Source organism: Mytilus edulis, chromosome 7 (assembly GCF_963676685.1).
Source record: "Mytilus edulis chromosome 7, xbMytEdul2.2, whole genome shotgun sequence".
NCBI lineage: Eukaryota > Metazoa > Mollusca > Bivalvia > Mytilida > Mytilidae > Mytilus > Mytilus edulis.
In genome coordinates this window covers 36,503,871-36,529,050 of record NC_092350.1, presented here as the reverse complement: position 1 = coordinate 36,529,050, position 25,180 = coordinate 36,503,871, and the positions used below count along the sequence as shown (strand labels likewise).

The 25,180-nt window shown below is 32.3% G+C and overlaps 2 protein-coding genes across 2 annotated transcripts; one reads left to right on the top strand and one right to left on the bottom strand.

The window, feature by feature from the left end:
- Window positions 1-202: 202 nt before the first annotated feature.
- Window positions 203-10,924, bottom strand: LOC139481386 (uncharacterized). Its single transcript, XM_071264698.1, has 2 exons — window positions 8,296-10,924; window positions 203-881 (listed from the first exon to the last, which is right to left on the bottom strand). The coding sequence occupies exon 1, from the start codon at window positions 10,173-10,175 to the stop codon at window positions 9,180-9,182; it is 996 nt and encodes a 331-aa protein (XP_071120799.1). The 5' UTR covers window positions 10,176-10,924; the 3' UTR covers window positions 203-881; window positions 8,296-9,179.
- LOC139483104 (ATP-dependent DNA helicase pif1-like) lies at window positions 1,269-2,609 on the top strand. Its single transcript, XM_071267138.1, has one exon. It carries the CDS (start codon window positions 1,269-1,271, stop codon window positions 2,607-2,609), a length of 1,341 nt encoding a protein of 446 aa, XP_071123239.1.
- Window positions 10,925-25,180: the final 14,256 nt, after the last annotated feature.

Genomic DNA, 25,180 nt, shown 5'->3' with positions numbered 1-25,180 from the left:
CTTTCCATAAACTGGAAACATATTGCTACAAATGGCAACTGACTGTAAATAAATAAAAAAAAAATTAAGATTTATCATTCTAGAAAATATTTTGAGCCAATTTTTTTTATGAACAAAATCAGTTAACTTTAACCCATAGGATTTAAAAGAGAATATTAGAAATTTCCTCCGCAAACAAAAAATCTTTTTTGGACTCGGCGGCTAATATTAAGCTAGAATAGGAAAAATGTCCGACGTTTTTCGTTGACTCAAAGACCAAAAATGAATTTTATAAGTAGATATAGCAGAAAGTGTATGAAAACAGTAAGGTAATAATAACAACTATCCAAAGTTCAAATATTTGCCTCATTGTTCGTGAGTTCAAAAAAAGGAGATTCTTTAAAGGCTTCTTTTTAGGCAGTTTCTATTTGTCCGGCTAACCGGACGAATAGTACCAGGACTATTTGTCCGGCCAATACAATGCGCATGTCACTATAATATGTGTGTGTACGTGTAATATTATCTTCAGCTTCACCAGGGGCACATGTTTGAAATCTTTAGTGTTAGGCACAGGCACTTGTTTCTATCCATACGAAGGTCGACTATCCATATAAATAGAAGAAGGTGGCTAACGAATGTCGCGACAGCCTCCGCTTCGGACGCTTTTTCTATCGATATCGTAATAAAAAAAATACCTCTACCTTATATGAATCGATTCAGAAATGATTTTCCTTTAACACTAGACATATTTTATATTCCCCTCAATGTTCCTCTTCTTACTAATCTTACTATTGTTCACTAATCCGTGGAGATTTTTGAACTACCATCTTTTCAATGTATCTGCTTCCGGTTTAAATTGCAGTGAATATTTCTGTCGTTTTCCATTGGTAAGCTATAATTACCTACAAAGTAAAAACGAAAGTGAAACTGAAAGTAATTAAACGTAAAGTGAAAGCATGGTTTTGACAGAAGATCAACGTTACATCTTAGAGAAAGCTCTTAAAGGTCATTCTATGGTTGTTTTAGGACAAAGCGGTACAGGTAAAAGCTTTTTGGTAAAAGAAATAGCGAAAGAACTTAGAAAAACTGGTAAATTAGTACAAATCACTGCAACAACAGGCATAGCTTCCGTCAATATTGGGGGCAAGACTGTTCACTCTTGGTCTGGAATTAGTGACGGTCGGTATTCTAACGACAGCTAACTCGAAAAATTAGAGCGAAATGAGCATTTTGGTATATATAAAACTAATATTACAAGTACCCAATGCCTTATTATAGATGAGATTGCAATGCTTTCCAGGAAATTGTTTGAACAGCTGGAGTATATATGTCGTAAGATAGTAAATAGTTCTTTGGTTTTTGGTGGATTGCAAGTTATTGTAGTCGGGGATAATTTCCAGTTGCCACCTGTTCCTGATTATTTAAAAATGGACTCCGGTGAATATTGTTTTAAGTCTCCTGTTTTTGACAAAATATTTTGTCATAAAATCATTCTCAAAGAGGTTATGCGTCAAAATCAGGACGACTTTATCCAAGCAATCAATGACGTTTCTAGAGGTGACATACCAGAAAATACTCTAAACTTAATAAAGCGGTTGAGTTGTCATTTGCCCCCTGGTGAAGATCCTATTAGACTTTGTGCCAGAAATTTTGACTGCTATATTTATAATGCTTGCAAACTGATGGATATGGACGGAGAAGAGTTTGATTTTTGCGCATTAGATGAAGGGGATGTTTCTAAATTGGAGAGAACCCCTGTCCCACAACATTTACATATAAAGTTAGGCTGTCCAGTGATGTTGCTGAAAAATTTGAGCGAACATTTTGTAAATGGTCTCCGGGGTATTGTTACTTCTGCATCAAAAGAAAGCATAACTGTTAATTTCACAGATATAAATTCTAAAATTTCTCAACTACAAGTAAAGCGAGAAACATTCACAGTTTATAGCTCCATTGATAGTAAGGTAATAGCTTCCAGAAGACAGTTTCCCTTATGTCTGTCCTTTAGTATCACTATACACAAAGCTCAAGGTCTTACTTTAGACAGAGTTGAGGTAGACGCCAGTTGTATTTTTGCACCAGGACAACTGGGTGTGGCTATTGGTAGAGCAAGAGAAAAAAAAGGTCTCCGTATAATTGGTTTTAATGAATCTTCAATTATGAGACATGAACCTGGTTTATATAAGTATTATGACCATACACAATCTAAATTTGATGACATTAACCTTTTATGCTGTAAACAAAATTTCAATACTGTAAATGATATTCCATGCATATCAGTAATAGAACCTTTACACGAAGAATTATCTGACTTCAGTGATGGAGAAATTGATGAAATGGACTTTCTATTGTCTAATGAACATATAGAACTAGATGAAACTGAAACTATTTTGGTTGAGGAAAAAATTATTGACATATCTGAAATAACAGATATTTTTTCAATAGAAACAGAAGCACCATTTGAACTGTCTGTATGTGCATATTACAAAGAACTACTTAAAACTCAAAGAATTGACATTGAATATTTTGTTAACAAGTTGTATACTATTATAAATGACCTTTTTACGAAAACATGTGGTGATGTGACCAAGAAATTTACAGAACCAAAAATTTGGACAAAATATCTATAATACTAAAATTACGAGGTCCAATTTGTCAGCCGTCATCACGTAAAAACAACGAATCACAGAATTCAACTTTATATATAACTAATATAGTACAAAGGTGTAGATTAAAAATTACACCACTTCAGGCCCTTTTGTTTTCCACGTAATTAATATTGCCAATAATTAAGAAGTTCCGGGTCGAGTCCGCTACCGATACCTATAGTATATTCACCTGTTACCTATTACCTTATCTGTACGTTCCGCATCTGACAGGCGCACCACCAAACGTTGTATTCAGGATTAATATGCTATATACACGGGTCATATTAAACCACAGGGTTGACACTACTAAATTGTCAAATTGTTACCTATTGTAGTATTTTAATCAATAAGACTTTCTAAGATAACAATACGAATACTAAAAATCTGGACTAAAAATAAGGCGTATAGGTACAGTTTTGACGTAAAACAGCGAAGCAAAGAATTCAACTTTATTTATAACTTATATAGGACAATGCTGTTGATTAAAAAATACTCCATTCCAGGACCTTTTGTTTTCCAAATAATTAATATTATTGTTTCAGTTCGACGGGTTCAAACAGAAAGACTTGAAAGCAGAGAAAAACTGTGTATCTTATAATCGGCATGACTTTATCAGATGACAATACTAATACTAAATTAAGGCTTGCGCATAGTTATATACTTTAATTCAGTCACGGACCGTGATATCACGGGTGTGTTCTACTATAACTGAAAAATGAGGTTACCCGCATATTCCTGATTATGGCAACCGTACTGTCATATATATATATATATATATATAAATTACTACCACAGATAATGGTAACTGAAGATAGGATTAAAACAATTTGGAAATCAACGTGGGAACACAGGTGGTGGATCGAAACCCTTACGGCATTGTTCATCTAGATCTGTAGTAAATGATCCTATTGATAAAACAAAATGTTTTTTGATGCAGCGAATTATGCAAATCACAGGCCTATTAAATTCAAAGTCTTTGTTGGAAGGTTCGATAACTTAGATCAGACTTCTTCACAGGTCCTGTCTGTCCAATTGGCCAAATACATATAGGTGTTCAAACAATTGACAACTGAAACATCACCTGAAATTATAAATTACAACACAGGCAGTATCTTATTCTAATACAGTGTACTTACAATAAATATACATTTCGGGAGGAGGGAGGGATTTTGAATAAAAATTTCCTCTGATAACAACAAGTTATTTAAGCAGCCTCTCCTGTTGGACCCGAATTAAAAAAGGATCGTGACGTCAAAATGTATGGTTCACTAACCACCAATGAAATTTTAGTTTTCTTAAACTCACTAATAACCAACCAATGTAATAGTACAGCGCACCGTGATAACTGAATTTAAGTACAGGACTTAAATTCTATTTATTATAAGTTGTAACTGGTTTTTAACTAGCTTTCAGTCACTGCAATGATCTTATCTTCGTGCTTGTTTCTATTCTTTTTATGTTAGTTGGTTTTGTGCCGTGTACCGATCTTTTGAATAAACAATTGCTTCCGATTTTTATCGGTTGTTCTTCTGTGGTTCTGTTACACCACTGTCCCAGAGCGCTCATTGACATGTTTATCTCCGCCGGCCCACATTTTGCATGTAACGGTCCCAAGTCAGAGCCTGTATTTCAGTAGTTGCCGTTGGTTCATTTCGGTCAAATTTGTCTTTCGTATATTGTTTTGTTATAAATTAGGCCTTTGGTTTTTGTCGTTTGAATTATTTTACATTTTCCAATTCGGGCTTTTTATAGCGGACTACATGAATACGATAATGGGATTTCTTATTGTTGATGACCGCATGGTTGCCTTTAATTGCTTACATTTTCTTAATTTGAAATCTGGTGGGTAGTTGTCTTATAAACAGTCATGCTACACCTCTTCATGTTTTATTATGTGTACAAAATCATTGTTTTGTTCGGAAAGAAAAACAACAGATACATCCAAGGCATTTTTTTGGTACTCAAACAAACAAGTTATTTGGAGGTCAGTCCTATTTATAAGTAAAAACATTTTTTTTTCAGCATGTAGATACTTTAAGTAGAGGAAGAATATGCACTCTGATTAAAACCAGATCTATCATACAGCGTGCTCCTTTAGATTTATTTGTTGCAGCTTATTCACATCGCAGCAAACAAGTCTAACGTGATTGATGGAAAAATATGCCCTTAATCAGATTGAAGAATAAACAACCACAGGACACTATGTCCCGCTCACATGTCCATGTTCAGTGAAGTGCAATATCTGACTCAAGACACTCATTTTGTATATATTCTTTAAAATTTATTATATAGCAACGAAATTGTGCACTTATTAAGTGGTAAGTTGCTATGACAACACCTTTAAAATAAACTTTCTTAAGGTATATTGAATCTACTATTGATACACAGTTAGGATTTATTTTAATGGACACTCATAATGTCTCTTTGCTGTTCACATACAATATAAAAGAAGAAAGTTATATTCTTTACACAAATTTTGAAATTAAGAAGGTTTATTATTTGTTTTTAAAATCTATTCGGATACAAGTACTTATGATCCATTGTATTATTAGTAGTACACGTTTGTTTTGTTCAGTTATCCCATACATTCAACAACGTCAGAATTTTAAATCCTTTCTTGAGAAATTTTGAAAATCAATATGTTAGTGTAGCCGCTGGAGACTATCAGCCTATTTTCATCTTTGTAAAAGAATATTGCTGATGGTAATCGTAGACCGTCCGACCCCATAAGGATTTCTCTATGAAATTTTCCATCACTTGATAGGACTACAACGTTATCCGATGACTCTCCAGTTATATACAGGTTTCCATATTTGTCAAATGCACCACCACGTGGATGCACCATGACACTTTTATAGTTGAATGTCCAAAGTGGTTCTCCAGACTTGTTGGTACATATGACAGAACATGTATCATTCGAATAATATATTTTGTCTTCAGATGTCACTACAAATGATTCAAAAGGTAATTTCCCTTTAATAAAAATTAATGTTTTATAATCTCTTTTATCAATTTGATATATACCCTTTATAAGTTTTCTACTTCAAACGAATATATTTCACTAGTTAAACTTATTTCTCACTGTGAGCCTACTGGACAGGACTTTGAAATGTGTAGTAAAGTATATGACAAAGTTACATCTGTTGTATTACAAAATCATACAGAGCATTTACTCAGTTCACATGATGTCAATTACAATAAGAAAAATACTATGTCCGATTCTGGAAAAGGTAAATTAAGATATATATTTGGACGCTGTATTGCAAAAAATAGATTTCATAATATGAAACATGCTAAAACTAATATGTATAAAAAGAAGAACCGTGAATCTCTTGCAAAGTCATTTATTAAGGTTAAAATGTTGGACTCTCTTACTAAGAATTATACAGAACTGGTGCAAGATTCTAAGTACAACAAAACTCTTTTAGAGACGCAAAGAAAACAAAGCCTTTCACAAGGATTAACCAACATTACAGATGAAACGTATGAATTTATATTAAAAGTTGATGAAAAGAGGCTTTCAGTTCAGCAAGAAAAAGTATTCCATTTGTATGGTGCTGACTTTTTGAGTCATTGTCACAATGTTCTTTTGAAGGATACAAATTTGTTTAATATTTGGAGAATTTTATTCCAATCTTTTGATTATTGTAATAATTATTTACGTTTTGTACATCAAACAGCAGAACAATGTCTACATGAATTGTTTGAAGATGTAGTCCATAGATTTTGTAGAATTGCAGACAATCAGTTTCGAAAAGTTTTTTTGATGACGGTTGGTAAATCTAAAACTGAGAGTCTCAGGAAAAGAGTTGATAGTAAACATAGTAAAACAGTGGCACCTTCAATCCTTAATATGAAGAACATATATAATGACAAATCTGTTTCAAAACAAAGTACTCACTTTAAATTGAAATCTGCTATATTTGACCAGGGAAATTCTGCTTTTGTTAACTTTGTTAAAAATGATTTACTTAAACTATGTAAATCATATGACATACAAATGTCTTGTAGCAGTTCTAATGATGTAATAAAGCAAAAACTCTGTTCTAAAATACCTTCATTAGAAGGATTTAGTCACCCAAAATATCTACAGCAAGCAGTTTCTGATACTACAACCGTCTCGACTTCTACTAAATCTAAACATGCAACTTCTAGTGAAGCTACACAGTCAACTTCTGGTGAAGCTACACCGTCAACTCCTAGTGAAGCTACACCGTCAACTTCTATCAGAAATACATCTGCAACACAACCTAGGAGACGAAAACGCAAATCAAAATTTACTACAAGGTCACAACGAAAATCTTCAAAAACAGAAAATAAAGAGGAAAAGGAGACTGTATGTCCATTATGCCAATCAGTTTATATTGATGGGGATGACTGGATTGCTTGTGATTTGTGTGATCTTTGGTATGATCGCAAATGTTTAAATCTTAATGATGACCAATGGGATGATTTAGAAGGAAGTGACTGGTATTGTCCTGATTGTCTGAAATAATTAATATTTTCAATCAGATGTTTTATATATTGATATTGAAAAGAAAGTTTAAGGTATAACAACCAACTAAACGAATGGAAAACAACTGTCATATTAGCATTAACAGTACCAACTGTACTGCACTAGATGTGCATTTCAACAATACATGTCTCTTCAGTGATGCTTGATACCAAAATATTGAATTGATTGATTGTTAGTTGCTTAACGTACAGTGGCAAATATTTCTCTAAATATTGGACTGCACTAGATGTGCATTTCGACAATACATGTCTCTTCAGTGATGCTTGATACCAAAGTATTGAATTGATTGATTGTTGGTTGCTTAACTTCGAGTGGCAAATATTTCTCAAAATATTGGAAAAGTTTTTGTAATATGCACATACAGATCCACTTATTCTATGTAGACTATATCAATCAACATAATGAATGAAATAAATACAAATATTATCAGTGACATTAAGCAGGAGGCATGGAATGTCCAAGCCACACTGTTCGAATTATTATTTTTTCAAACCAACAGAACAAATGGAATACAAATATTATCAGTGACATTAAGCAGGAGGCATGGAATGTCCAAGCCACACTGTTAGAATTATTATTTTTTCAAACCAACAGAACAAATAGAATACAAATATTATCAGTGACATTAAGCAGGAGGCATGGAATGTCCAAGCCACCTTGTTCGTGCTAATGTTAAGTTATTGAATTCCTTTTGTGATAAGACAGTCTGTATACATATGTGTATACAGTTTGAATTGATATGGTCTGTTCTGCACACCAGACCTAAAAAGAAGGAAATGGTATGGTTCTCTTATCACATGTAATGTAGAGGTCAGACCCAAAGCAGATAAAAGACCATGTGTTTGAGGTAAATGCCACTTTAGTTATGTAATTATATATTAGTTATTAAAATGGCAAGAAAATATTGCCTTCAATGTTCTATAAAATTGGTTGACACACACAAACATGTCTCAATGTTCATTATAAAATAAAAATTAAATGTGGTATTATTGCCAACAATAGAGACCAAAACACATAGAGTTTAACAGCTGTATGAAACTGTACCCCTTCTTCAATGAGCAAAAGCCAATTATTATATGCATATAGTTTACCCACCATTTTCCTAAAAAAAATTCTTGATTCAAATCAGAAACATTATAAAAATATACTTACAATTTCCTTTTTTTATTGGTGGTCCAAGAGCTAGTGGTTTGGCTGTATGTCCTCCAACGTTTGACTTCTTGGAAGTAGTGGTCTGTCCCAAAATAATGCTGTTTATCCCTGTCCTGTAATCATTGTAATTTGGGTTTGTTTTAGCACCATGATAAAGTGAACGTTCTTGGCAGAAAATGTTTTCAATTATGTCACTATTTATTCTACTTGGCACAACCTCTGTTTTTATTTCTTTCAGGCACATTTCAACCAGAGACATAAAGCCATGAAACATAAAGTCCAGATCTTCCCTTGTTTCCATAGTAAGTAAAGTTTTATACCGTTTGTTAACATCTTGATCGCATGCATGTTCTTTTTCCCATGCCTTAAACCAGTTATATGCTACAGAAAGGACTTCAATCTATCATCATTAGTATCTTTAATAGGTCTTGAGTCAGTAAACAGAGCTACCAGAATGCTAGTGTGAGTTAAAAATTGTAGTACTCCCACCATTTATGCCTGCCCAGCTGCATTTAACGTTTCACAATAGCATTTCATCACATTTGGCATGTCTGAGTCTAATATTTGGAAAGCAAGCTTATTTCTCATTTTTTGTGCGTTACTTGGGTATATATGCTCATCACTCAACTTGTGGTGAATTGGAAAACTGTTATTAGAGCGATCCAATTGATATGCGTCAATCCACATTTTCCATATTATTACATTGTTATTTACAGTTAAAAGCCTTTGGTGGCTGTCTAAAAAACCACTACTAGGAACACTATTTCTAATCTTTTTTACTAAGTGACTGGGATCCATTAAAAATATCAATTTTCTTAATGGATTTTTGTATCCTTTAGCAACCATTTTACTACATAGAGGATTACCACTCGGAAAATGCATTTTTAAAAATGCCCTGCTTTGGCGGAACCATCCATACAGCAATAGATCGGTTTGAAACCCCATTTATACAACTCGTCAATACAGCTCCATGTAGTGACAAATATTTCTCCAGGTGGAGCCTGTACATTAGGAAAGTTGGCAAAAGGCCACCTAAAACCAGATAAACCACTGAACATGAACTGCTGTACATGGTTTGCTAATTGGCATTCTATTTTTCCGTCATATAAAGCTTGCATTCTTCTCACATCCTGTCCACTATCTGATAATCCAAATATTTTTGTGTCCATCTTAGTGTGGACTATTTGTACATCTTCCTGAATGGCCATTTCGTCCAGAATGATGCCACCATAGTATCCTTCATTCACCAGTTTTTGTCGTTTGGCCTCATTAGACATCCACAGCATCATATCTGGTACAATTCCAGGCTTTTGTTGAACAGCATTTTTATATAACTTTATTAACTGTTCAGAAGGCAAGTTTAACCAACTGTTTTGAGTTATGTCCCTGTAAGCTGCAGGATTCCTATTGAACAAACTTAAAGCCATACATATGACATCTTTATCCCACCTCATCTCCCTCTTACTTTTCATATTAGATGCTACTATTTGTGACTGTATAAGTGTTAATTGGTTATCATGAAGATTAGGAGCAATAGACTTTAATTGTACCAAAATTTCCTCTTTTGACAGTTTGACGGTTGAATTTTTCTTATCTTCAGATTGCTGCTTTTTCTTCTTATTATGTACAAATTGTAAACATTTTTTGCAGAAGTTTACTCGCAAAGGCAAGAAACGCCTGCAGTCTTGATGCCTCAAAATATGCCTACTTACACCGCCAGTATTACAGATTTCCTTTGAACATTTCAAACTTGTAGAGAAGGATTGTTCTTCTTGAGATTTTATTTCGTACCCTTGGCATGGATGAAGTAGTTTCATGCAGCGAAATATAGCAGGGATTGAGGTAAGTGTATACTCAAAATTGTGTGGAATATAAAACATAGAAAGATCGACTTTACTATTATCTATTAGTCCTGTTAACTGATTACTGGAACTCGTGGTTAAAATTAATGTATGACTGAGTTTTGTCCATTAAATGTTATGTCAAAAAAGTATCCAAATGTTACACATAACATGCTTTTCTTGAATATAAACCAGTCCTGTGGTATAAACTTTGGAATGTCCTCAAATGATATTTTGCTGACATATTTCTTTTTTTAATAGCAATATTGAGATAACTTTGCATAGTTTTCCCACTTTTATGACATCTAACACTAGATTTCTTGACGTCTGGAAACAGATTTTTGATTAAATTGGCCACGCATTTTGAAGTTATAATATCTTTAGTGGTATTTTGTTCCTGAACTGTCCTGTAAATGAAGTCTAAGGAAGTGTTGCTGTTCCCCTCAATAACCAGATTTTCTGCTAGTCTACAATTATTTTAACACTAATAAATTGACATGTACCTTGAGGTTTGATTGCATATCTGAGATGGACCCCTTTTTTCATCCCTTAATTGGTTATTTTTAAATGTAGCTATTGTTGTCTTCCTTTCACATTATTTTTAACATTCATTTCATGAGGAGTAATTATATATATATATTACACCCTTATAACCTTTATAACTTTAGAAATGTACCCCTTTTGGCCCCTTCATTAGATAATGTTAACCTTTTAACCACATTTTTTCATAGGCAGATCCAGGGGGGTCTTTGGGGGCCTGTCCCCCCCCCCCCTTTTGTGGGAAAAATTTGATTGATTATATAGGGAATCACTGTAGCATGACTAGAGTGCCCCCCCCCCTTTATGAAAAGTTCTGGATCCGCCACTGATTTGGATTTTTAAATATACCTTCAGGACAAGTTATTTGATATATTGTACCCCTACCTTACCTTAACTTTTGAAAGGTATCCCTTTTGCCCCCTTTATTAGGTAATGTTAACCTTTTCACCTACATTTCACATTATTTTTAACATACCTTCAGGACAAGTTATTTGATATAACACCCCTAACTAACCTTAATTTTTTAAATGTAATCCTTTTGACCCCTTAATTCGATAGTGTAAATCTTTTTTTTGCCTACATTTCAGATTATTTTTAAAATACCTTTCGTGACGAGTTATTTGATATTTTACATCCCTACCTTACAAATTATAACATTTGAACTGCGTTGGTCACATGAATGGCGTTTGGAGATGTGACTTTAGCATTTAGAATGATAATTGATCAGCCAACAACATCAGCTATGGATTTGATAATGTCATTGATAACAGTACGTGGTTTTGTTGTAAGATCCAAAAAAATTATCAGATGGGGTTAACCAAGCAGGAAAACATGTGTTTTTTGGAAGAGAACAAATGAGACTTTGCTATTTTCTAACAATAGAAATGTCTAAATGAGGCCTTACATATATGACAACACCTTTCTCAAGCTTTACCAATCGTTTTAGGACTAGCATGATGTATTAATGTGACATGTTTAATTGTCATCTTTTGTAAAATAATTGCAGATTCACAACAACTACAGTTACAAAACCTGAAAATAAATTTGTACAAGTCCTGGAATAAGACACAGAGAAAAAGATAGATTAGCAGTTTTTATTGCAAATAAAGGTAATTATTAAAATGCTGGAAATATGAAACAAAATTGCATCCCTCCTGATTTCTACACATTTTTCCTAACTATCAAAAATATCAAATAAACAATTTACAGGACATCGTCTCAATGAGATGTTTTTTCGTTTTGTGTAAAATTAAGCCAAGACGCTATCTAATTAACTATCGAGTTGACCTTCTATTACCATATGAAGTTTGTAGTTTGAGAGAATAATGTGACGAAAAATATTCATGGGACAAACGGACTGACGGATGGACTGATAGACAGGCAGACTGACAGATGGACAGACAGAGGTAAAACAATAAATCCCCCTTTTCAAAGCATTAAAAGGGGAGGGGGTATTAAAATGTGGTGGGGTTAAAAATGTTTCGTGAGATTTCAATCCTCCCCCTACACATCAGTATGTAGAAAAACGAACACGCAGCAATACATAATTTGCATTGTATGCATGCATGATATATATCATTTCTTCAGCTTATGATTTAAATAACTAACTGTATAAATTTGTTTGTCAAGTTTGTATTATCCATTCAGAAAGAATTTTTATGTTTTTAAGCAAATTGCTTTAGTGCTGTAGTTTCTCTACCGTTAAAAATATGCATCAATTTGATCAACTTTGCATTATTTATTTTTTTTATTGTTTTTCTTTTTAATAAATTAAATATAGCCAACCTAAATCAAACAATTGATAGTCAATAAAATGGTGTTTATACTTAATGCAAGTCATTTATACATCTATGTTTTTATTTGCTTCCTTATAGAATGATGCATTATCTTAAAATCCTCATTAATGGCATGGAATTCCTGAAGTAGGTAGACTTTACTATTTTCAAACAATAGGTTTGTCTAAATGAGGCCCTACATATATGACAACACCTTTCTCAAGCTTTACCAATCGTTTTAGGACTAGCATGATGTATTAATGTGACATGTTTAATTGTCATCTTTTGTAAAATAATTGCAGATTCACAACTACAGTTACAAAACCTGAAAATAAATTTGTACAAGTCCTGGAAAAAGACACAGAAAAAAAGATAGATTAGCAGTTTTTATTGCAAATAAAGGTAATTATTAAAATGCTGGAAATATGAAACAAAATTGCATCCCTCCTGATTTCTACACATTTTCCCTAACTATCAAAAATATCAAATAAACAATTTACAGGACATCGTCTGAATGGGATGTTGTTTCGTTTTGTGTAAAATTAAGCCAAGACGCTATCTAATTAACTATCGAGTTGACCTTCTATTACCATATGAAGTTTGTAGTTTGAGAGAAAAATGTGACGAAAAATATTCATGGGACAAACGGACTGACGGATGGACTGATAGACAAGCAGACTGACAGATGGACAGACAGAGGTAAAACAGTAAACCCCCCTTTTCAAAGCGTTAAAAGGGGAGGGGGCATAAAAATGTGGTGGGGTTAAAAATGTTCCGTGAGATTTCAATCCTCCCCCTACACATCAGAATGTAGAAAAACGAACACGCAGCAATACATAATTTGCATTGTATGCATGCATGATATATATCATTTCTTCAGCTTATGATTTAAATAACTAACTGTATATATTTGTTTGTCAAGTTTGTATTATCCATTCAGAAAGAATTTTTATGTTTTTGAGCAAATTGCTTTAGTGCTGTAGTTTCTCTAACGTTAAAAATATGACTCAATTTGATCAACTCTGCATTATTTTATTTTTTTTATTTTTTTTCTCTTTAATAAATTAAATATAGCCAACCTAAATCAAACAATTGATAGTCAATAAAATGGTGTTTATACTTAATGCAAGTCATTTATACATTTATGTTTTTATTTGCTTCCTTATAGAAATATGCATTATCTTAAAATCCTCATTAATGGCATGGAATTCCTGAAGTAGGTAGACTTTGCTATTTTCAAACAATAGGTTTGTCTAAATGAGGCCCTACATATATGGCAACACCTTTCTCAAGCTTTACCAATCGTTTTAGGACTAGCATGATGTATTAATGTGACATGTTTAATTGTCATCTTTTGTAAAATAATTGCAGATTCACAACTACAGTTACAAAACCTGAAAATAAATTTGTACAAGTCCTGGAATAAGACACAGAAAAAAGGTAGATTAGCAGTTTTTATTGCAAATAAAGGTAATTATTAAAATGCTGGAAATATGAAACAAAATTGCATCCCTCCTGATTTCTACACATTTTTCCTAACTATCAAAAATATCAAATAAACAATTTACAGGACATCGTCTCAATGAGATGTTTTTTCGTTTTGTGTAAAATTAAGCCAAGACGCTATCTAATTAACTATCGAGTTGACCTTCTATCACCATATGAAGTTTGTAGTTTGAGAGAATAATGTGACGAAAAATATTCATGGGACAAACGGACTGACGGATGGACTGATAGACAGGCAGACTGACAGATGGACAGACAGAGGTAAAACAATAAATCCCCCTTTTCAAAGCATTAAAAGGGGAGGGGGTATTAAAATGTGGTGGGGTTAAAAATGTTTCGTGAGATTTCAATCCTCCCCCTACACATCAGTATGTAGAAAAACGAACACGCAGCAATACATAATTTGCATTGTATGCATGCATGATATATATCATTTCTTCAGCTTATGATTTAAATAACTAACTGTATAAATTTGTTTGTCAAGTTTGTATTATCCATTCAGAAAGAATTTTTATGTTTTTAAGCAAATTGCTTTAGTGCTGTAGTTTCTCTACCGTTAAAAATATGCATCAATTTGATCAACTTTGCATTATTTATTTTTTTTATTGTTTTTCTTTTTAATAAATTAAATATAGCCAACCTAAATCAAACAATTGATAGTCAATAAAATGGTGTTTATACTTAATGCAAGTCATTTATACATCTATGTTTTTATTTGCTTCCTTATAGAATGATGCATTATCTTAAAATCCTCATTAATGGCATGGAATTCCTGAAGTAGGTAGACTTTACTATTTTCAAACAATAGGTTTGTCTAAATGAGGCCCTACATATATGACAACACCTTTCTCAAGCTTTACCAATCGTTTTAGGACTAGCATGATGTATTAATGTGACATGTTTAATTGTCATCTTTTGTAAAATAATTGCAGATTCACAACTACAGTTACAAAACCTGAAAATAAATTTGTACAAGTCCTGGAAAAAGACACAGAAAAAAAGATAGATTAGCAGTTTTTATTGCAAATAAAGGTAATTATTAAAATGCTGGAAATATGAAACAAAATTGCATCCCTCCTGATTTCTACACATTTTCCCTAACTATCAAAAATATCAAATAAACAATTTACAGGACATCGTCTGAATGGGATGTTGTTTCGTTTTGTGTAAAATTAAGCCAAGACGCTATCTAATTAACTATCGAGTTGACCTTCTATTACCATATGAAGTTTGTAGTTTGAGAGAAAAATGTGACGAAAAATATTCATGGGACAAACGGACTGACGGATGGACTGATAGACAAGCAGACTGACAGATGGACAGACAGAGGTAAAACAGTAAACCCCCCTTTTCAAAGCGTTAAAAGGGGAGGGGGCATAAAAATGTGGTGGGGTTAAAAATGTTCCGTGAGATTTCAATCCTCCCCCTACACATCAGAATGTAGAAAAACGAACACGCAGCAATACATAATTTGCATTGTATGCATGCATGATATATATCATTTCTTCAGCTTATGATTTAAATAACTAACTGTATATATTTGTTTGTCAAGTTTGTATTATCCATTCAGAAAGAATTTTTATGTTTTTGAGCAAATTGCTTTAGTGCTGTAGTTTCTCTAACGTTAAAAATATGCCTCAATTTGATCAACTCTGCATTATTTTATTTTTTTTATTTTTTTTCTCTTTAATAAATTAAATATAGCCAACCTAAATCAAACAATTGATAGTCAATAAAATGGTGTTTATACTTAATGCAAGTCATTTATACATTTATGTTTTTATTTGCTTCCTTATAGAAATATGCATTATCTTAAAATCCTCATTAATGGCATGGAATTCCTGAAGTAGGTAGACTTTGCTATTTTCAAACAATAGGTTTGTCTAAATAAGGCCCTACATATATGGCAACACCTTTCTCAAGCTTTACCAATCGTTTTAGGACTAGCATGATGTATTAATGTGACATGTTTAATTGTCATCTTTTGTAAAATAATTGCAGATTCACAACTACAGTTACAAAACCTGAAAATAAATTTGTACAAGTCCTGGAATAAGACACAGAAAAAAGGTAGATTAGCAGTTTTTATTGCAAATAAAGGTAATTATTAAAATGCTGGAAATATGAAACAAAATTGCATCCCTCCTGATTTCTACACATTTTTCCTAACTATCAAAAATATCAAATAAACAATTTACAGGACATCGTCTCAATGAGATGTTTTTTTTCGTTTTGTGTAAAATTAAGCCAAGACGCTATCTAATTAACTATCGAGTTGACTTCTATTACCATATGAAGTTTGTAGTTTGAGAGAATAATGTGACGAAAAATATTCATGGGACAAACGGACTGACGGATGGACTGATAGACAGGCAGACTGACAGATGGACAGACAGAGGTAAAACAATAAATCCCCCTTTTCAAAGCGTTAAAAGGGGAGGGGGTATAAAAATGTGGTGGGTTTAAAAATGTTTCGTGAGATTTCAATCCTCCCCCTACACATCAGGATGTAGAAAAACGAACACGCAGCAATACATAATTTGCATTGTATGCATGCATGATATATATCATTTCTTCAGCTTATGATTTAAATAACTAACTGTATATATTTGTTTGTCAAGTTTGTATTATCCATTCAGAAAGAATTTTTATGTTTTTAAGCAAATTGCTTTAGTGCTGTAGTTTCTCTACCGTTAAAAATATGCCTCAATTTGATCAACTTTGCATTATTTTTATTTCTTTATTGTTTTTCTCTTTAATAAATTAAATATAGCCAACCTAAATCAAACAATTGATAGTCAATAAAATGGTGTTTATACTTAATGCAAGTCATTTATACATCTATGTTTTTATTTGCTTCCTTATAGAATGATGCATTATCTTAAACTCCTCATTAATGGCATGGAATTTCTGAAGTAGGTAGACTTTGCTATTTTCAAACAATAGGTTTGTCTAAATGAGGCCCTACATATATGGCAACACCTTTCTCAAGCTTTACCAATCGTTTTAGGACTAGCATGATGTATTAATGTGACATGTTTAATTGTCATCTTTTGTAAAATAATTGCAGATTCTCAACAACTACAGTTACAAAATCTGAAAATAAATTTGTACAAGTCCTGGAATAAGACACAGAAAAAAAGATAGATTAGCAGTTTTTATTGCAAATAAAGGTAATTATTAAAATGCTGGAAATATGAAACAAAATTGCATCCCTCCTGATTTCTACACATTTTCCCTAACTATCAAAAATATCAAATACACAATTTACAGGACATCGTCTCAATGAGATGTTGTTTCGTTTTGTGTAAAATTAAGCCAAAAGTAAAATAAAAAAATACTGAACTTAGAGGAAGATCAATTGGAAAAGTCCATAATCTTATGGCAAAATCAAATAACAAAACGCATCAAAAACGAATGGACAAGAACTGTCATATTCCTACAGTCTCATCAATTTCCGATATTTTTACATTGATGCGTTAAATAAACAGACCAATAAATAAAATAGTCAAAATATGGGTACATCAGTCATCATCGTTTAACAATTTTAAAAGGGACAATTTAACAGAACACAAAAACATCTACTATCTACGAACACATTTATTGACTTGAGTGTCTGACGTCAGAAAATTTTATACGTCACATAAAAAGACGCTATCTAATTAACTATCGAGTTGACCTTCTATTACCATATGAAGTTTGTAGTTTGAGAGAAAAATGTGACGAAAAATATTCATGGGACAAACGGACTGACGGATGGACTGATAGACAGGCAGACTGACAGATGGACAGACAGAGGTAAAACAGTAAGCCCCCCTTTTCAAAGCGTTAAAAGGGGAGGTGGTATAAAAATGTGGTGGGGTAAAAATGTTTTGTGAGATTTCAATCCTTCGCCTACACATCAGGATGTAGAAAAACGAACACGCAGCAATACATAATTTGCATTGTATGCATGCATGATATATATCATTTCTTCAGCTTATGATTTAAATAAATAACTGTATATATTTGTTTGTCAAGTTTGTATTATCCATTCAGAAAGAATTTTTATGTTTTTAAGCAAATTGCTTTAGTGCTGTAGTTTCTCTAACGTTAAAAATATGCCTCAATTTGATCAACTTTGCATTATTTATTTTTTTTATTGTTTTTCTCTTTAATAAATTAAATATAGCTTACATAAATCAAACAATTGATAGTCAATAAAATGGTGTTTATACTTAATGCAAGTCATTTATACATCTATGTTTTTATTTGCTTCCTTATAGAATGATGCATTATCTTAAAATCCTCATTAATGGCATGGAATTCCTGAAGTAGGTAGACTTTGCTTTTTTCAAACAATAGGTTTGTCTAAATGAGGCCCTACATATATGACAACACCTTTCTCAAGCTTTACCAATCGTTTTAGGACTAGCATGATGTATTAATGTGACATGTTTAATTGTCATCTTTTGTAAAATAATTGCAGATTCACAACAACTACAGTTACAAAACCTGAAAATAAATTTATACAAGTCCTGGAATAAGGAACAGAAAAAAGATAGAATAGCAGTTTTTATTGAAAATAAAGGTATTTATTAAAGTGATGGAAAAATGAAACAAAATTGCATCCCTCCTGATTTCTACAGTTATAAGATAGTGGTATCACGTCTTCGTCGTCTCTGTTGTTTGAAGACAATAACTTTAGAATTAAAAAATAGAAATCTAGGAAATTTAAAGTTTATGACCATAAAAGAAAGGTTGGGATTTATTTTAGGGGTTATCGTCCCAATAGTCAAGGAGTTAGGGGCCAAATTAGCATTTTACTTTTTTACACCTCCCCTTTTCCCTTATTCACCAAAACATGTTTTACCCCAAGATGTGGTCAGTATCTCAAATCAAATTTCTAATGAAGTTTGCAACCATCATCCCACCTGCGCCTTCTCAATGAAATGTTTACAGTGTGTTGTACTACTTCTGGGACACATTGTATCAATATTATAGAAAACTTCATCGGCTCTATATCGACGACAATTGTGGTCTCGGACCATTTATTTAATGATTTAAAAGGGCGAATTTTCTGTCTAAGTCAAGACTTTTGAAGCCCAAACTTTCTATTGCCTTAAATACGACATAAAAGTTCCAACAACTATATCAATAGAGAACAAGTTTACGAAATTATAGCAAAACCTTTGGTTAACATGTTATGATGTGGACCGGTAATTGTTGTTGAATCTCATAAATTCAATTTAATTGGTTTAAGTTATTATTTGTTAACCTTCAACCTGTTTATGCTTTTCATATATGACTATTGATTAAATCAGAAGGTAAGAATATTTGCTTCTTTTGCCAGATATTTGGAATCCTATGGTTTTATCAACAAATTACTGACAAACCACTACTTAACTTTACCTTTCGTAATTTTATTGCCAATGAGAAAACTGTCCGCAAGAGACTAAGTGAAACAGAAATTAAGAACTGTAGGTAACCCGTACAACTATAAACAAAGCATATACCGCATAGTCTGATATAAAAAGCCCTGAAATGACAAATTTAAACCAATTTTACATACAAAATAATGAAGAAAAAGCCATTTTTTAAAATCTGAAAAAATCCTAGTTATTTCTTTATATTTTTTGAAAAAAAAATGTGCCTTTATGCAACAATACTTGTAAATGGATTGATTGATTGATTGTTGGTTGCTTTACGCCTTATTATAGTTCACCCTCTAGTCCCGAGTGCCCCTCTAAGTCCTTAGCAGTGTTTAGACGCACACTCTCAAAATCCAGAGTGATAACATAGATCAAGGATAATTGAATCAAAATTCTATATAAGAACACTTATTTTAAGTGAAATGTCAACCTTTGATAAAAAAAATCTGATTTGAAATAAATCTTTCCACAGATTCATTTGCTTACCTGATTAAATGCTTCAATTATCAGTTTTTACTTATATATTAACAGGTTTACATTCATTCAGTGAACACAATTTTTGCTTACAATGATGAAGAATCAGAGAAAGTCATAGCTTTAGATGCGCAAGAATGCACAAAACCAAGAGCAGAAAAGATGGTGAGAGAAAAAGCACACGAAATAAATTTGATACACAAGATTGACACAGAAAGTTTACGTACATTCAAAATTAAAGCCGACAGCTTAATATATATATATTTTTTGGAACAGCAACTTAGTTACAAATCAATTTCCTTCTAAGATCATAATTCTAGAAACACCGAATTGGACATAACATGTTCTTGGATTAATTTGCACTTCTCATAAGTGCAAATTGGAACCACACTTTTTTTTGTCGTAGAATCATCAAATTTGGCAATAATGTACCTCTGGGGATAAATAACACAATACAAAAAAAAACAATTGGTGTGGCTCGCCCGGTTCGGCAACTGGAGTGAAAATAGTGACAAAATCCTGTAGGATATTTTTTTCTCCCATAGGATTTTTAATCTCCCTTAGGATTTATTTATTACCCTTAGGATTCTTTTTTATCCCACAGGATATTTTTTCTGTTATGAAATCCCTTAGGATATTTATTAATCCTATCGGATATTTTTAATCCCATGGGATTATTTTATTAGACTAATATCCTGTAGGATAAAAAATATCCTATAGGAAATGCTTTTATTTTTCCTAAGGGATTTTTTTAATCCTAAGGGCGAAACTATATCCTATAGGATATTTTTATTCTCCTAAGAGATTATAAATCCCTTAGGATTTAAATATCCTGTAGGATATAAAAAATATCCTATGGGATTATGACTTTATCCTATAGGATTTCTCAAAATCCTGTAGGATTTTTAAAAATCCTATGGGAGAAAAAAATATCCTACAGGATTTTGTCACTATTTTCACTCCAGTTGCCGAACCGGGCGAGCCACACCAATTGTTTTTTTTTGTATTGTGTTATTTATCCCCAGAGGTACATTATTGCCAAATTTGATGATTCTACGACAAAAAAAAGTGTGGTTCCAATTTGCACTTATGAGAAGTGCAAATTAATCCAAGAACATGTTTATACATCTTAGTTCAAATGTAGTATTGGTAAGCAATTATAGGCAACCATATGCAACTGCCTTCATTTATGAGATATACCCATATCGTTTCAGACATAGACCTAGACATAAAAATATGTTACAATTCAATTTAGAAAACTAACAGATCGACCAATTCATAACAAAACACTTTAAGAAAAAGCAACAATGACAGACACGAAAACACGACAACTATATTGAACTACAACTACTGGCTTGGGGACAGGTAATAGAATGAGGCTAGGTTGCACATTTTCGGTGGCGCAAACTTCATCTTGGCCAATACGGAGCAACACGAAACTACAAAAAAATGAGGGTTCCCGTATGCCAATAAAAATTGTCCGCTTTTTAATTTCTGATTTTTATGTTATTTTTTAAATTATTATTATATTTATTTTGTCTCAGATGAATAGGTTGATTAAAAATAATTGTGTTTTTACGCGACTTTTAAGCACCGCACTAAAGCTATTTCGTGGCGACAAGTTTTAATTGGTGAAATACGCCTGAGTACCCGGAGAAAACCACCGACCTTCGATAGGAAAAGGAAACTCTTAACTAACACGACTTTCGTCGAAGGCATTATAAAATAGTATACTATTTTTTTTCTATAACCATTCTAGATAACTTTAATTAAATATGACAGCACAGTCCTTTTCATGATAACTATTTGTTAAACATCTCACAGCCGTATACTACTGTGGCTTGTATTTATTCGCCCCTTATTTTATGGATTTTGTATTTACATTGCACTACAGATTAAATTCATTCGTTCAATGTAATACAATGTTCACTAGTGTTAATATGTCTTTTTGTTAAATCGATATTTGACAGTGTATTTTGGCTTTGCACAAGGTCGTGTTTTTCTCTCCCTGTTTATGACGTCTTTACACTATATGCATTGGATGTAGGATATGTGTACTGATTGTTACTTTAGTCTTTATTTATTAATTCTTAGTGACCTTGAACTAGCTGTTAGAAACTGTGAGTACTTTCAGAGCAGTTACTGTACTACGTGTCTTTTTGTTGTTGGGATATTTAAGTACCCCCTCACGTCCAGTGTTTGTTTTTGTTAGATGTATTTCTATTTGTAGCCATCTGATGAGTTAAGCCTTTTTCAACTATTGTTTATAGTTTGTTCTTATGTTGTACTCTACATACAGAGTACGGCGGGATTAAACCTTAACTGTTTGGATTGTTTTCCATTTGACGTGGCTCCGTACTTATACATCCCATCAATGATCAATGTGTTTGTATTATTACATTTCATTATTGCTGGTGTATTTGTATATGATACTTTTTTTGTTTCTTGTGTTCTCATAACGTGAGCTTGTACTTTGAAAGATCCCGTCATCAGTGTATGTAAAGTGCGTATCCTAAAATATCATTTTCACTGTAAATGCCATAAATTTCTGATGTAGAATGATAAATAAAGAGACGATTTTTTTTTTGATTTTTGAAGAAAATGAAGAAAATGAATTAAAATGTATATGTTTAGAAATAAATAATACTAGTAAGACAATGTAAGAGATGCGAACGGGGTTTTATCGCGTATAAAGCCATCCAGCTGTGAAATATATACCGAAATAGGTAAATATTTAGGACATTTCACGAACAGATCGTGCAGGTGATTTAAAACTAGCAGGTAAGGTGTTGGTGCAGAAAAATATTCATTTCAACACAATTATTAAAGTTGTATAACGTAGAATAGGTTTTGTCATTCAGTTTCTTCATATTGAACTAAATTCCACTATGATGCTTTCTTTATGCGAGTCATGTTAACTGTCGAATAATGATACTTTACTTTCATTTTCACTGTAGTATTGTATATGCGGTGCATTTTCACTATATGAATTTTTTTTTTTTTTTATCTATTAAAGCTTTAATTTAGCAGACTTGCTCAAACAATAGATAAAGTAAGAGAAGGAAATGATAAAGTTTAACTTGCGGAGGAAAGTTTGATTTAACACTAATAAAGTCAATAGAAACAAATGTATTCCATTTTATTGCTTATAAATCGTGGGGATCTTTTATTTATCCTTGGTTTTATTTGTCCATTTCCATGACACTTCATCACTAATTACGTACATCTTGATATAGATTAAATCGTTGGTTTTCCCGTTTGAAAGGTTTTACACTGGGGCCCTTTATAACTTGCTGTTCGGAGTGAGCCAAGACTCCATGTATTTTGACCTATAATGGTTCTACTTCTCAGTATCTATGGCTCAAACCGAAACGGAACGGGATAAAAAAAAAACCACACTACTTGTCTGATATATTTATAATGGGCTTGATATGTGTGTGGTCAAATCGTACAATTTTGCCTAACCGGTTACTTGGATAGTCGTTCGACCGATTAAACGGTTAACCGGTAGTTTTAGTTCATGTTTGAGAGCCTTTATAGTTACCTATTGTACACTTCAAATGTTAGTTTTCATAATACGATGAATTTAAAAAAAAATAATAGAGAATGGAAATGGGGAGTATGTCAAAGAGACAACCCAACCAAAGAGCATACATATAACAGCCACCCATGAGTCTTCAATGGCGTTTGTGCGGAATACTGGCGAAGTTTGACTTTTAATAATCCAATACCACCGTATATGCTATGGCGTTTGTAATATCTTCATATTGAAAAAAAAAAAAAAAAAAAAAACTTCTTGATCTCGTGTCGAATTAAAATGATTCTTTCTCTTTCTCTTGATGTCTCATAAAATAATGTTGGGTGTTTCAATTTGAAATTATTAAGCCAGTTGCATCAAGTATACATTAATTACATTCACCTTGATTTAAGTACATTTTTTTTAGTCGACATTTCGTTGATAGTATGACAAAGCCTTGCACATTCAGATATAGGTCTACGCAATATTACATCAAAAATAAAATAATGAAGTAAATCCTAAAAACAAGTGCACTTAAAGTCCGCCATATGAATCTTACACTTTTTAGAATACAGTATGACATTTTGAGAAGCGTTTTTGTTACAAGTTTGAATATCTATATATTTGATGAAGAATGAATGAGGAGTTTGCATTTCAATTTGAAAATATCACAAATACTAACGTCATCATCTAAGTTTTTTCATTTGTTGCAAGTCCATTTATCCCGTAAATCTACAATAAAAATTCCTCGCATCTTCGGAAATTCTACATCAGAAATGATTGCACTAATAGTGATAATTCATCGCATCTATAGTTAAAATGGATCGCTTTCAATAATCGATATGCTATATTATGTTGCTTTTATAACACTTATTAGAACTTTATTGCTATGTTTGTACATTAAAAAGACATATCAAAATGAAAATATGTTGAAACTTAACTTCAAATCAATTATTTTGGTATTTTCGAAACGTAATAAAATACAGTTTTCCCATGATCCTTAAATTTATTATACAATAGACATACTCGCATATGACAGTGAAAATGAACTAGCTGGATTCGCACTTTATATATATATTATATTGATCTTCTATCAAATAGCATCGAGTTGTAGTTCAATTATAAATTAGTAAATACGTTGAACGACCAAATTATTTTAATCGAGTAGTGGTATTAACTATTTTTGGATTCTTAGACATTCTACAGAACTTCTGGACGATTTTAAATCTCGGTCTATTTCTGAAATTAATTCCAACATACTTTTAATTTATTAGCCCTGTATCTGCTAACTTTTCCCATGTGAAATTATAAAATTGTTTTGTGTAAACATTGAACGACAAAATTTGTTTTTTTCAGACACGTGTTTTTAATTTGAACGATGCTTGTGTGCTTTTTTTGTAAAATTGTTTGTTCTAAGATTGTAACACAGTGATGACTACTGTATCCATATTTTGACTATTATATTTATTATGTCTGTTTTGTTCACGCATCGTTGTAAATGTAACGGAATTTGATGAGACTGATGTAAAAACGAGAAGTTTAGCGCTTTAAAACCAGGTTAAATCCACCATTTTCTACATTTGAAAATGCCTGTACCAAGTCAGGAATATGATAGTTGTTGTCCATTCGTTTGATGTGTTTTGTCATTTGATTTTGCCATGTGATTAGGGACTTTCCGAGTTCAGTATTTTTGTGATTTTACGTTTTGATTTGCTCATTGTTGAAGGCCGTACGATGATCTATATTTGTTATAATTTCTGTGTAATTTGGTTTCTTGTGGAGAGTTGTCTCATTGTCAATCATACCACATCTTTTTTATAA